Source organism: Sceloporus occidentalis, unplaced genomic scaffold, assembly GCF_023333645.1.
Source record: "Sceloporus occidentalis isolate IW3139 unplaced genomic scaffold, rSceOcc1.0.p SCAF_1, whole genome shotgun sequence".
Taxonomy (NCBI): domain Eukaryota; kingdom Metazoa; phylum Chordata; class Lepidosauria; order Squamata; family Phrynosomatidae; genus Sceloporus; species Sceloporus occidentalis.
The window spans coordinates 315,601,781-315,616,808 of record NW_028316981.1 but is presented as its reverse complement, the minus strand read 5'-3'; the positions used below and the strand labels follow the sequence as shown (position 1 = coordinate 315,616,808).

General features: G+C 42.2%; 1 protein-coding gene across 1 annotated transcript in view; it reads right to left on the bottom strand.

Annotated features, from left to right (window-relative positions):
* LOC149324241 (maestro heat-like repeat family member 5) overlaps positions 1-15,028 on the bottom strand; it is a 64,148-nt gene that overhangs the window by 18,556 nt on the left and 30,564 nt on the right. The window contains exons 12-20 of the mRNA XM_089488581.1: positions 13,934-14,038; positions 12,199-12,334; positions 11,156-11,274; positions 9,673-9,822; positions 7,756-7,910; positions 6,456-6,603; positions 4,708-4,886; positions 1,400-1,537; positions 799-913 (exon numbers count right to left, since the gene is read on the bottom strand). Coding sequence (XP_089344707.1) covers positions 799-913; positions 1,400-1,537; positions 4,708-4,886; positions 6,456-6,603; positions 7,756-7,910; positions 9,673-9,822; positions 11,156-11,274; positions 12,199-12,334; positions 13,934-14,038 — 1,245 coding nt within the window. The remainder of the gene's footprint in view (positions 1-798; positions 914-1,399; positions 1,538-4,707; positions 4,887-6,455; positions 6,604-7,755; positions 7,911-9,672; positions 9,823-11,155; positions 11,275-12,198; positions 12,335-13,933; positions 14,039-15,028) is intronic.

Below are 15,028 nucleotides of genomic sequence, written 5' to 3'. Positions count from 1 at the left end.
CTCATGTTCAATTTGTGGTCTACTTGGATTCCTAGATCCCTTTCACACATAGTTTCATTCAGCCAAGTGTCCCCTATCCTATATCTGTGCATTTCATTTTTCCGCCCTAAGTGCAGTACGTTACATTTCTCCGTGTTGAAATTCATTTTGTTAGCTTTGGCCCAGCTTTCTAATCTATTTAGGTCATTCTGAATTTTGATCCTGTCCTCAGGGGTATTAGTTGCTCCTCCTAATCTGGTGTCATCTGCAAATTTGATAAATATAACCCCAATTCTGTCATCCAAGTATTTAAACAAGGCTATCATATCACCTCTTAACCTTCTCTTCTCCAGGCTAAACATCCCCAGCTCCCTAAGTCGTTCCTCATAGGACATGGTTTCCAGACCCTTCACCATTTTAGTCGCCCTCCTTTGGACACGCTCCAGTTTCTCAATGTCCTTTTTGAATTGTGGTGCCCAGAACCGGATACAATATTCCAGGTGGGGACTGACCAATGCAGAATAGAGTGGTGCTATTTCCCTTGATCTAGACACTATACTTCTAGCCAGGTTTTAACTTGGCACAAAATGAGGCTAATGCTGGTGCCAGTTGGTTGTTCAAGGGAGTGTGTCCCACAGCTTTCGTGCCAAAGCTGAGAAGGGCCTCTCCCATGACTTCACATGGTGTATTGCTCCCACTGGTGGGATATAGAGAAGGTGCTGAAACTTATATTGTGTACATGTGCCACACCACTAGCACATCACAACCTATAGCTTCCAGGCAGCAGGTATGCATGCCTGACCGGATTTCAACTCTCACCTCAGTGAAAAAAGCCATCCCAACTGTCCTCTCTTTCACATCAGCATGGCGTAGATATGCATTGGCCTGTTTGAATGTCATTTTAAGGTGCACTTTGGTGAAGGTAAACAAGGTCCTGGAACATTGAACACCAGAAATACAAGAGGATCACATGTTGTTAGTTGATAAAAAGAATCACATGGCTCTGCTAGATCCACATCATGTATAGGGCAGTTTTTCATTCATGGATACATGCATACATTCTTTTAGGCATACATTCATACATTCAATCTATATTCCACTTAAAATCCCAGGGCAACTTATCAAAAATATTAAAACAAACAACAAAGAACAATAAACATTTAACAAAATGAATAAGCAATCCGTAGAGAAAAGCAAATAGCCAACAGTGAATCACTGATATTCATTAGCCCCACATAAATGTAGAGGTAACTAAATGTGTCTTAACCAGGCATTGAAGACCTATTAAAGTTGGTATTAGATTGGAACTTCTTGTAGGAAAGAATCCCATACATACCACTCTGTTGAGGGCCACATCTTGTTTTTAATATTGGCGAAATGTTGGAGGATATGCATAAGCTAGTCCCTGTTAGGTTCTTACCTTGCCAGAAGGAAAAGACCATCAAAGTAAGTATCTGGAGCTGACAGCATGTCCCAGCAGCCTTGCATCCCCAAAATACTGTATTCCTTGATGTAGCCGGCACATGCTATCAAGTTTTTCAGAGCCTGAATAGTAGTGCTGTTTCAAACAAGAAGACAAGTATCACCACCACAAGACCTTCATCCTGAAAAGACCCACAATCACACCACCTCAAGTGGAAACAGGGACATTAGTCTACACAAGGTAGACCAATCTAAATGCACTCCATCAGTAGCTCAATAAGCATTCTGACCTTGCTGTTTTACCTATGACTGCAAATAAAGAAAATGAAGGGGACGGGAAGAGAATGGTTTGAGCAATATAGCCAATAATGTACATTGAGTTTTGTCACTTTCAAGATGGGGTACTGCCATACTGTAGAGTTAATGCAGTATGATATGGTGTTAAATAGACAATTGCACCCTCTAAAGTGGTCCATGAGCCATCAGCTGGTAGTGAGTTGGGTCTCTGTAACCAGGCAGATGGGTTTTGTGTTCCTTATTAGCATCATGCCCAAAAGTCAACAGCTGTGTTTTTCTATAACACTGGTATTAATAACCCCCCTTTAAAAATACTTTTTGATTTAGCTTGACAGCTTGCAGCTGGGAAAACATATCAAGGATGAAAACTGACTGGAGAAGTGAATTTTCTGCTATTGCTTTCCTGCTTGTACAGTTCTCATAGCTATGAGAGGGAAGATGGATCAAGCTTTTACATTTGGTTTTCTTTCTTTGTTTGTGACTACATGTTATAATCCTTTGGAATATCATTTTCCATGGGCCTTGGCCTGGGATGTGTGTGTGTGTGCTTGTGTGCTTTAGCTCAGGTCCCTTCATACACCTGATCAAGTGATCACTGATCAAGACTGAATTTGGCTGCCATTCATGGGTAGTCTGGGTAGAATTTTCTTGGTGGCCTAATTCTACCATTACTATACAACCTAACTCAGGTGAATGACTCAATTTATACACTAACTATCCCAATCAGAAATAAATTAGATCAACTATTCCCATAATGTGTGATCCTATATATAACAAACCATTTCACAATATATGTATACATCAAAAATGTTAAATCAACATGGCATGAATAAGTTCATGGAAAAAATATAGAAAGGGCAATTTAATTGCTAACAATGGACTTAAGCTTCAAAACTACTTTGTGGAAATGTTAACGCAACAAGGATAAGATCACAACCCACTGTTTACATATGTGTATATACATGCCAGGGATACTGAATCAATCATGGAAAAGATCATTCAAAAATAATCAATTCATAAATCAAATTACACTACATCAATTCATTCATTGATAAATTCATGGCTGCCCTCAACAATAATTTCAGGCTTCAAAAATACTTGTAATAATAAAACCTTGCTCACAGGTACTTTTGTAGATATATATAAAATAATAATAATAATAATAATAATAATAATAATAATAATAATTTATTTCTATCCTGCTTTTTGCCAGGCAATCAAAGTGGCATACAACAGGTTAAAATACATCCATATATACATAGTACCCCCCCCTTTAAAATAAGATTAAACAATATACACAACTGCAAAGATAAAACTCCAGCAGAATGCTTTGCAGAAATAATACCATGTTCACAGACACTTTAGATATAGGCCCAAGGGCAAAGATTAGGCATCAGCAGAATGGAAGATCCCAGGAGCGGCTCTTTCCGTCTCACCAACATAAGCTGGTGTGCTGTGGATTTCCATTATGTGGATTTCTTGGAGAAATCAGGACATAGGCTGTTTGGAATCTGGATCCAAGATTTTGTTGTTGTTGTTAACTGTTGTTGAGTTGACCTTGACTCATGGCAACCCTGTGGATGAGACATCGCCAAGACTCCCTGCCCTCCACTGCTCTGCTCAGGACCTGCAGGCCCAGGCTCATGTCCTCCCTGATTGAGTCTCAACTTCTAGCATGCGGTCTTCCTCTCTTTCTACTGCTTTCCACCTTTCCTGGTATCATTGTCTTTTCTAACTATTCATTTTTCCTCATGATGTGGCCAAATTACAACAGCCCCAGTTTAGTCATCTTGGCTTCCAGAGAGAGTTCAGGCTTGATCTGTTCTAGATCCCAATTGTTTGTCTTCTCGGTCATTCATGGTATCCTCAGCATGCTTCTCCAGCACCACATCTAAAAAAAGTTTATTTCCTTTCTGTTGGCTTTCTTCACTGTCCAGCTGTCAGGATGATGGAGAACACGATGGCTCAGACAATCTTCACTTAGTAGTCAGAGTTATATTTTTGCTTCTTAGGATCTTGTCCATTTATTTCATAGCTTCCCTTTCCAATCCTAGCCTTCTAATTTCTTGACTGCATTCTCCATTCTGATCAATATTTGAACCCAGATATGAGAACTCTTTGACTATTTCAATTTTCTTATTATCTTGGATGAATTCCTGTAGATCTTCCATGATCATTATTTTTATTATCTTAATATTCAGCATCAAACCTACCTTGGCACGTTCCTCCTTGACCTTCTTCAATAACTGCTCCAGGTCTTTGTTGGTTTCTGCTTAGCAGTATTGTGTCATCTGCATATCTTAGGTTATTAATGTTCCTTTCTTCAGTCTTCACTCCTCCTTCCTCTAAGTCTAAGCCTGCCCTGCATACAATGTTTTATGCATACAGGTTGAACAGGTAGGGTGACAAAATGCAGCCTTGCCTGACCCCTTTTCCGATTGGGAATCATTCTGTATCTCAATACTCGGTTCTGATGGCAGCCTCTTGCCCTGAGTACAGATTGTCCTGAGTACATCAGGATGATCAAGTGTAGTGGTACTCCATGATTTTACCTTTACAATATCATGTACTTCAGCTGAAGAAGTTGGATGCTTGTGCTGGTGAAATGGAAAGAATAAATCCTGAGATCTTCTGTCCTGGTGGTGTCTTATCTTTGCCCTTGTGTTTACTTCTGCAAAGCGTCTGGTATAGGGGTATTATTTCTACAAAGCATTCTGCTTTGATTTCTCATAAGGAATAAGAAGAGTAATCCCTCTCACTTATTTAAAGAGATGGGCAAAGGACTATATAATCTAATGTACTTGCTTCTAACCAGAAGATAGATACAGGGCGGAATGGACTGGGAGTGAAGGACAAAACTGATCTACTTGCAGCCCTTTCCCCTTCTCTGGAGCTGAGTCCACCAACACTGAAGAATCTGCACTCTTGTCTCCTGCCTGGAGAGGAAAACTGGCAACTTGGGGCCAGGCCCTGAAATTTGCCAATTCAAATTATTGGCAGGTTGCTTACCTCAGTGCGTTAGGACGTATAGGTGCATCAGTCAAACTTGATCTCTTGGATCCTCTCCTGCCAGCTCCAAGAACAAAATAGATCTGGGTGACCAGTGCAAGAAGCAGGTGGGAGAATTTGTTCTGAAGAGCATCTGAAGCCTCTGGCAAGGATAGGATCAGACACAAAGCATTGGTGGCCTAGTGGTGTGGATAAAGGAGAATGGGAGTCAATAGAGGCCACCTTGAGGTAATGCTACCCCAAAGCCAGCTGCCCCTCCAGAGCTTGGTGTAGAATATGGAACTCTTAACTGCTGGGAGATTTATGTGTCCCTGGCAATTTGAAAGCTTTTTGAAAATATAAACAAGCCCTTGGTTGGATTAGCACTCATTTTAAATGGAGAGCTTGGGGGGCAAAGGGACTTGCGGGGATGGAGGCTCTGGGAAGACACAGGACAGCTTGGGAGGCAAAGGGACTTGGGGGGATAGAGGCTCCTTTTCCTTTTTCCAGAGGGGAAAAGTGCCTAAGCGATCGATTGACTGCTTAAAAATAAACAAAACAGAAAAACAGCTTTGAAAGACGCAAATGGGAACAGGGAACAAAAATAGCCCGCACCAAAATGTATCGAAGCAATTGACATCACTGTGACGTCTAATCGCCTAAGTGCTCGATTGACAGTTGCTTTAAAAAAAAGAGGTTCCGGAAGGGCAGTGGAAACGGGGAGCAAATTACTCCGCTTTAAAATACAGCAGGGGAAAATCCAATGGGAATGAAAACATGGGTCAAAATAAATCGTTCCCTAATGGGAATGAAGGACCAGATTTGATTAGGACTTGGGAAAAAAATTCGAGCCAGAATCGCAACAATATACGTCGCTTTTTGTGCCAAGTGGGAATGGGGCCATAGAATCATATATTTAGTATAACCCTCTTTTGGTGCAGCTAAAACAGCCCTGAGGAGTGGCCATGAATGCTTTGTTTAAAAAAAGCTCCAATGAAGGAGAGTGCACTACTTTCTGAGCTTAGCTATCCCAATGTCAAAGAGCTCTCTTGCCACCAGAAATGAGGGCTGAATATCAGGGAAAGCCAGGAGGAAAAGCAATATTGAAATTACATATACGATACACTATGCAAAGGAGTCTTGTAGTATCTTTGAGACTAACTGAGCATAAGAAGTTGTAGCATAAGCTTTTGTAGCAAAGGCTGCCTCTACATTGCAGAAATAATCTAGTTTGACACTACTTTAACTACCATGACTCAATGGAGTTTATCACACAGGAGGAATTTCTCTTAATTTCGAATGAAAAGAAAGTGGGGCCAGTTCAGCGAATTTTTGTGAATTCAAATTGCGTTTGAACTGACTTTCCATTGCCTGAAAATAGCTAGCCGTTGCCCGAAATTGCGTGTGATCACCTCTCACACAATAATGTGAATTATAATTTCCCATTGCCGGAAATTGTGTGTAGTAGTCTATCACACAATAATGTTAAACCCCATGATTGCATTTGAGTTGCCATTGGATTATACTTACTATTTCCCTTGTCTGATAAACTCCAATGTTATGGAACATTGGGAATTGTAGTTTATTCCACAGCATTGAGCCATGGTAGTTAAAGTGGTGTCAAACTGCTTTCTTTCTGCAGTGTAGAGATGCAACCTAGGAGCAAAGACCAAGGATTTGAAAGGCATGGCCCCTGAGAAGTTGGAAGGCTGGCACTGCTAGCCAGAAGCCCCCAGCCCTTTCCAGCACTGATAAAGAAGGAATGGTACCGCCAAAGGCATGATGGATTTGCTGTGCCGCCTGTAAGAGACGTCTGAAAGAGGGTCTTCATCCTGCAGCCGTTTGAGCAGCGGTCTCATAAGCTTCATGTTGGCATACGGATCGGCAACCAATGCCTTCCATATCTCTGCTACATTCCTGGGGGATTTCAATGCCACATAGGAAAAAGAAAAAGAGAAGTCAGGCCATTTCTATTTCTCTTACTGCCTATCTGCTTCAGCATAGCAAAATGACAGGAGGAGATGGATCTAACACTTGGACTATCCCAGTTTGATTTCTGAGGAATCTTTTCTTGGTGATCTGCATTAAAATGCATTTCAGGTAAGGGTGAGAATCATGCTGATGCTTGAATTGGGTTGTGTTGTTGGATTGTAACCTTCACCAGATAGCCAATAATGAGGAATGCTGGGAGTTGCAGTCCAACAGCATAGAATCATACAATTCAGGAAGGGACCTCAAGGAGTATCTACACCAGTAGTTACCAAACTTTGATTCTCCAGGTTTTTTGGACTTCAGCTCCCAAAAGCCCCAGCCAGCTTGGCCAACGGACAATTCTGGGAGCCAAAATAAAAAATGTCAGAAGGACAAAAGTTTGGGAACCACTGATCTAGTCCAACCCCCTGCCATGCAGGAACACACAGCTAAAGCACTCCTAATAGATACCCATCCAACCTCTGTTTAAACACCTCCAAAATAGAAGAGTCCACCATCTATTCCACTATTGATCAGCTCCTATAGTAAAAAAGTTCTTCCTAATGTTTAGGTGGAATATCTTTGTAATTTGGATCCACTGTTTTGCATTTTAATCTCTAGAGGATTAGAGAGTCACATATTTCTCATCCCTGATTTAAGGGATTCAACTACATATATCAGGGCAGAGGAAAAGATACAGGGGTACCATTTGCCTTGTGATTCACTTTTGGGATCACTAGCCAAAAATCTAGTCCTAGCTTAGCAAGGTAAGCAAAGTGCCTTTTATGGATGGCAATCACCTCTTCCTCAAATCTCTCTACCTCCAATTTCCCCAAGTGATTTTTGGTTTCTTCCCAGTTCAGAAAAGGAAAGGAAAATCCTTCACTGGTTAATTATGGAGGGGGGAAATGTGGCAAAATTGCCTTCTTGTCCCCAAGAAGATATGATAGTACTTTTAAATCAAGCAGAGAGGCAGGGGAGTGTCAGGCAAAATGGATGTGGGGGATCATAGATACGTTTTGACTGGGGATTTTGGAGGATTTTAAAAACAAAAATAACATTAGAGAGATGACTGGTTCATCTCCTTGAAGCCCCTACTCATCACATTCCACTGAGCATTCCAGAAGGATGTCTACCACTCCGTTCAGACGTTTGGAGGCTAGACTGCACACCGCTTTCAGGGTCTCTTCTTTGGTGATGGGGTCACTGATCTCAGAGAGACGGTTGTAAATTTCCTTGATAATCATGGGCAACTGGAAGAAAGCAGAGAAGATCGGAATGATGGGAACAGTTTCCTGCCTCCCTTTGCAATGTGAGGTCTTTCCACAGAACCATGGAAGGGACCTCAAGGGTCACCTACCCCACCCCCTGCCATGCAGGAATACACATCTAAAGCATGCCCAAAAGATGGCCATCCAACCTCTGTTTAAAATCTTCTAAAGAGTTCTTCAAGCCTGTTAGCCCAAAATCTGTTGCCATTCCATTACCTAGGGTGAATGAAAAAGGCTCGTGTCTCTACTATTTACTGGACACCCATAATCCACATGGGACTTTATTCAGCCATTTTTGAAATCTGTCAGCCAAAGAGACTGAGATCTGCAATTGGCTGGGAAATGGGAGAACTCTGGAGCTTTTGACCACTTAGAGAAATAGTGAGCAACATAGGTAATATGTAGGTCCCACAGAGAACCAGAAAGGTGATGGTGGCCAGCTTGGCAGTAGGCTAGAGAGATTTTCCTGGTGTGCTCCTAGGTTTATTTGGATTGCAGGGTGAGGGGGTGGGGGGGAGGAGAACTGCATCCAATATCAACCAACTGATGCTGTAATGCAAGGGAAAAATGATTGCATAAGAAGGGTTGGATACCTTCTTGCACAGTCAATAGAAGTACTTATGCTGGCATAACCTTTGATTATGTTAGTGGAAATCAAGAAGACTGTAGCCTTACATGTTACTAAAATAAAGTATAAACCCAGTATGCAGAGATCTTGCAGCATCTTTGAAACTAACTGTGGAAAAGAAGTGCACCTAAGATTTTGTAGACTTAGGGCCTTCACAGACCACCCCAAAGGGCCAGATTGGGGCCACAGCAACCTCATACCAGCAGCCCTGATCTGGCCTTTCAAGGGCACCATACCTGTAGCAGCACGGCTATATGGTGCTCCTTTGGTGCTGTGTCATATGGACATAGTGCCGGAGGACCGTCATGCCACCACACACTGTGTAGAGTGGTGCACGGCATCATGGTGCCCTGGGGGCGGAGTCAGAGTGTGCGTCATCTGGATGTGATGCCCTGACTTTGCTCCCAGGCTGGGCTTTTAGTTCAGTCTGTACAGGGGGTTGGTCTACTTTCTCAGATGCATCTAGTTTAATTATAAAGGTCCTTCCTAGGCACCAATTCACTCTAAGCATTTGAGGAAGTAGACCAAGGCGGGTTATATACTGCCATTTGGGACGTCCCCAGGACGTCCCAGTTTAAAAAGGGGGCGTCTCTTCTAGACGCCCCTACTCCTGTTATGGACTCTGTCCGTAACAAATGGCGGCGGCCGTTCCACACGGCCGCCGCCATCTTGACGTAGCAGACGCTGTGCGTCCGCACATCGCGCGGTGCTTATAATGTCGCGAGGGCGCCATTGGCCCCTCGCGACATAAGTGCGCCGCAGGAAGAAGCTCCATTTTGGAGCTTCTTTTTTGCTCCGCAAGGGAGTTGCGCGGTTTGGCTGCTGCGGCTCCCTCGCGGAGCAAACAGCAGTGCCGGCAGACCGCCGCAAAGCGGTGGTCTGTAAAGCACCCATGTTTATGAAAGCTGATGCTACAACTTCTTTTGTTCATTTAGTTTCAAGGGTACTCCAAGAGCCCTTTGCATACTGATGTTCTAGACTAATAGGGCTATGTCTCCAAATAAAGCCAGTAGTTTTCTTTGCCTGGTGCTACAAGTCAAATTGATGGCTGAAGAAAGGGTTCAATTTTTAAAGGAAATCTGCTTCATCCCCTTCCCAATGCTCCTTGTTTCTTACATCCTCCATGTCCATCCCACATTCTTCCAAGAAGGAGCTTAGCAGTATTCCTGCTGCCTGCGAAACAGACTTGTCTTCATGTGTGAGATTTTGTATTGCCTTGAGCACAACATCTGTGATCTGGTTGCTGTTGAGATGCTCACCAAAAGCCTGGAACAAAGGAGAAAAAGAGTCAGTGTGCCCAAGAAGTTTCCTTCTTCGCTAACCCAGTTTCTTTGCAATCCAAATGTCCCTTTGCATGTTATACCAAGGTCTAAAGCACACTGCAGAAATAATCCAGTTTGTGACTGCTTTAACTGTCCTGACTCAGAACTAGGGAATCCTGGGAAGTAGTTTATTGTGTCACTAGAGCCTCTGACAGAGAAGGTGAAATGTCTCACAAAACTACAGTTCTCAGAATTCCCTAGCATTGAGCCACAGCAATTAAAATAGTCTAAAACTGGATTATTTCTGCAGTGTGTTTTTGACCTAAGAGGGCATTTCTGGTCGGTGAAATATGCTCCCTCATATGCACCAGACACAGCCCTCACATCTGCTCCACAATATTTGAAATGGCTGCATACATCATGTCTTATTAGGTTGGTGACTCTCCATCCAGAGACACACATTCTTGCAACACGGGGTGGGAGTTGTGTGGCCCTCCAGATCTTGTTCAGTTCACCATTGGTTATGCTGGCCAGCCCTGCAGAGAACTGAAGGTCCACAACATCTGGCAAAAGACACAATTCCCATGCAGCAGCGGATTATGGATCTGCAAGTGGTTCTGGCCTGGCCTCTAACACAGTTTTGGAAATATGTCAAAAGTGTTAGATAGTATGAATGACAACCATGCTGAATGCAAGTAAAATGCATCTTTTTAAGTGGAATGAGGTGGTAAATGTCAATCTTTCCATTCCACAATCAGAAAATCCATTGGAATAATAATAATAATAATAATAATAATTATTATTATTATTATTATTATTATTGCAAAAACCTTAACAGAGTCCTGAGCACCAGATAATAGTAGATATATTACCCAGGAAAAATATTATAAAATTTCTAATAAATACTCGGATCGCTGCTGGAGATGTAGTAATGAGAGGGGAACTTTTTTCATATGTGGTGGGCCTGTAAAGAGGTCAAAAAATTTTGGAAAGCTGTTTATAATGAAATGTCAAAAATGTTAAACATAAATTTGAATTTTTTCTCCGGAATTATTTTTGTTAAATATCACTGAGAAAGAACTAAAAATGTCTAACGGCAGATTGATATTTTACTTAACATCAACAGCTAGAATGACACTGGCCCAATCTTGGAAGCATCCGGAAACACCGGACACTGTTGAATGGATAAAGAAACTGTTTGAGGCAACTGAAGCTGATAAGATGACAATCTTATGTAAACAAAATGCAGAAAAAAATCTTAAGAGACTGGAATATATAGCATTTGAGAATATTTGTTGCATCTTTACAGTGTAACTGCCAGGAATCCAGAACCATACCTGTGCCACTTTAGCAATATTGTTGTAAAAGACAGTGGGGCCAGGGACAAAAAAATCTTCTCGCAACCATTTCACAACATTCCCTTTCTTATTCTTGTGCTTCTTCTCAATCTCCTTGGCTAAGTGATAGAGTATTGGGGAGGAAGAGGAAGGGGGGAAACACAGGATTAGTTATTAGTCATTTCTATTCACACAATCTCTAAAATAAGTGATGCTGAAGACTGCCACAGCAGTTACTTTTGGCCACGTTAGGTAGCTGAACAATGCAAAGTTGTCTGTATGTTGCTCACCAAAATACCCTGTAGAAACCATAGATTTGGAAGTCCAGCAGGGGCCAAGCTGGGCAAGCACTCAACTTTGTTTTTATTTGTTTTTGTTACTGATTACTCTTAAATATTGCTCTTGACAATAGCCAGTGTGGTGCAGTGGTTTTAGTGCTGGACTAGGGGCTGCATCCACACTGCAGAACGAATGCAGTTTGAGACCGCTTTAACTGCCAAATAACAACTCTGCAGACCAGGGTTTGATTACCAGCTCAGTCATGGAACCTACCTTGGGCAAGTCACATGCTCTCAGTCTCAGGGGAAGGCAATGGCAAACCCCCTCAGAACAAATCTTGCCAAAAAAAAACCCATGATAGGGTTGCCAAAGGTCAGAAATGACTTGAAAGCATAGAGCAAGAACAACAGCAAACATTTTTTCTTGAATGTCTACATTTTGCAGTGCCTTGTCCTCCTTTGCAGTTGTGGCATCTGGTCATCCTGATCAAGACAGTTGACTGGGACTGGGCCCTGCATTGTCTGGACTGCTTGCCATGAGGAGAGGAGGAGAAGGTGTTATTTGGCTTGAGCAGATACAGCTGAACCCACCTACCTCTTTGAAATATTCTAGGACACGAACAAGCTCAAGCAAGCCATTTCAAAGACAATAAACAGGGATCCTTGTGAAGCATGGAGGCAAGCCAGCACTCCTTTTCTGCTGGCAGGCCAGGCTTTACGTTACACGCTTGACAAGAAAATTGGGATTCCCAGCATGGCCCTCACCCATTCTGCTCATGATGATGTAGTGGAGATGGTACATTGCCTCTGCTGCTATCTGGCCAATCTCCTTCACGCTGTCTGCGATGTGAAGGGCCAAGACTGCCACCAGCTGGCCCAGCAGGGAAAACTCTGGCGTTGTCTAAAAAGAAAGAAAAACACATACAGTGGGCCCTTGGTATCTGCTGGGGTTTGGTTCAAGGGCCCCCCATGGATACCAAATTCCATGTCTCAAGTCTTGTTTAAATAAAATGGCGTAGTAAAATGCCATATAAAATGGCAAAAATCAAGGTTTGCTTTTCAAAATTTCTATCTTTTTGGAATATTTCCAAACAGTGGAAGCTTGAATCCGTGGATAAAAATATCCGTGGATATGGAGGGCTGACTGTAGAGTCAGGATAGGAGAGGGAGAATGGAAAGTCAGCCTTAGGGGAGAGAAGGGTCTGGCATGTTTTCAGTCTGCAGAGTTGGGAGTGATACAGAAGCATAGAATCATTGAATTGCATACTTCTCTAGTCTGCTTTTCTGATCTAGTCCCAGGATAGTTTTGTCAGTGATACAGCTGAGACATTCACTTTCCCCATGCAACAGTATGCAGCATGTTTTATTTCCACAATCAATAAATAGGCTTTCCTGCAACTTTTCTGAGGTGAAGGTGAAGTAAACAACAGTTCATGCTAACACTGCTTACTTTTGCAATGGAGGCTATAAATATGGCAGAGAGACACCGTAAAGTGCTTGATCCCAGAAGAATGAATGCGAGATTGCTGCAATATCCTACTCTTCTTCCACTGGGAAACAAAGATCATTTTGTTTAGCCCAGCTTTTGACAACTGGTCTTTTAAATAGCAGGTGAAGTACTTTTAACAGTAAAGCTATAAGCAAGCACCAGGCAGTAGTGGTGTTTTTAATAAGAGAGCTTATTTAACTGTTTATTTTTTTAATTTTTTTTAAAAAAAACTTCAGCCATTGAAACCTTATTGCATGAGAAAACAAAACGGACTGGAACTGGAGAGGAGCAGCTTTCTCCATGCCTTACCACATAACATCACCATGCTTCAGTTCTTTTCCTGTGGGAGAGAGTTTTAAAAGTGTATCTTTAGTCTAACTGGAAAAATCTGTTCAATAAAAGACACACTTTTATGACAGTCTCCCGCTGAAAGAGAACTGCAGAGCTCCATGTAGTCATATGGTAAAGCACAGAGAAAGGTGCTCCTCTCTGGCTCTGTTTCCACTTTCTTTTCTCATGTGACAAGGCTCTTGGTTTTTATTTCTATCTTGTTTTGATTTTTGTTACAAGCCTTGGGTCCTATAACTAGAAATATTGTATCTCACCAAGAGAATTCAGACAAATATGTTAGTCTGGTGTCCAACTGACCTGGGAAGAGTTAATTCTTGTTCTTAAGGCCTGCTTGGATCACAAAGGGGGTTTTCTATCCCTCTTTCATGCTGCTGCCACACTGCAGAATTAATTCATTTCAACACCACATTAACTGTCATGGCTTCTTCCTACGGAATCCTGGGATTTGTAGTTTCTTGTGGCACCAGAGCTCTTAGAGAGAGAGGGCTAAATATCTCACCAAACTACAGATCTTAGAATTTCATAGCACTGAGCCATGGCAGTTAAAGCGGTGTCAAGTTGCATTAATTCTGCAGTGCAGATGCAGCCAGAATTTATATGAACATAGGTTGGTTCAGTCTCTTCTGGACCTTTGCTTTCTCTCCACATGCTCACACTCACATCAAAATCCAGGTGCTCAGAGACAAACTTCAGCAGGTGGCTGGTGCTCCTAACAGCTCTTTCCCGCTCACAGATCTTTGGGGACTCTATCCAACTGTTGATGTGCTTTGAGAAGGAAAGAAGCAGGATTAGCCAGGATTTGCCACAAAGCTTGGACCCATGATTGGATTTTACCAGAAGTGGAGAGGACATATTTAGTAGTAAATAACAAAAGGTCCCTAGTTAGAGAAAATCTATTTTTTATATATATACTAGATTTTAAAGGCGTCACCCAAGATTCTGAAATTTTATCATGGACAAAGGGTTCAGTGACTTGGACAGCTCTTTGAAAGTATGGAATAAAACCCAGAGTGGATTCATCGCACCCCTGACAAGGAAGAAACAGATTGCCCAATACTCTGGCCTGTACTGGCATCAGCAGTTTTTCTTCTTTCTATCCTCTGCTTAGAATCAGAACGAAAGAAAGATCAATCACCACTGTCAACTAAGGCTATTTTCTTTGTCTTTTTTAGCTCCAGAACTTCTGTGTATGTATGTGTGTGAGAGGTGTGCTGAATTTATGAAATTTGCAAATTTATGACAGATGTGTAGGTTTACTATCAATGTATGGTTGTTCTGCTTGAGAGCCAGTGTGCTGTAGTAGTTTGAGTTGGACAATGACTCTGGAGACCAGGGTTTGAATCCCTGCTTGGCCATGGTGTCATGTTGCATTATTTCTGCATTACAGATGCTGCCTTTCTCTGAATAAATCTTGTCCAGAAAACCTTAGAATGGGGTCGCTGAAAGTCAGAATTGACTTGAAGGCACACCACCACCACCACCAGCAGCAGCACAATAGAGAAGACCAGCTACATATTGTGGGCAGAATCCTGTTGCTGTATTTGGCAGGATCAAAAATGTTGCTGTCACAGCTGCCATGAGAAAAGTAGGGTCCTGGGGAAACAGACTGATCAGATCTGGCAGATTTTGTCTGTTTTCTCTTGCCAGAGCTGTGCAGTCCTGGAAAAAAGTGGCATGGCTAGCAAGCATATTGGCAGGCTGGTATGCCTATATATGTAGACAATATGTGCACATATCTTGTAGATGATCCTCAAA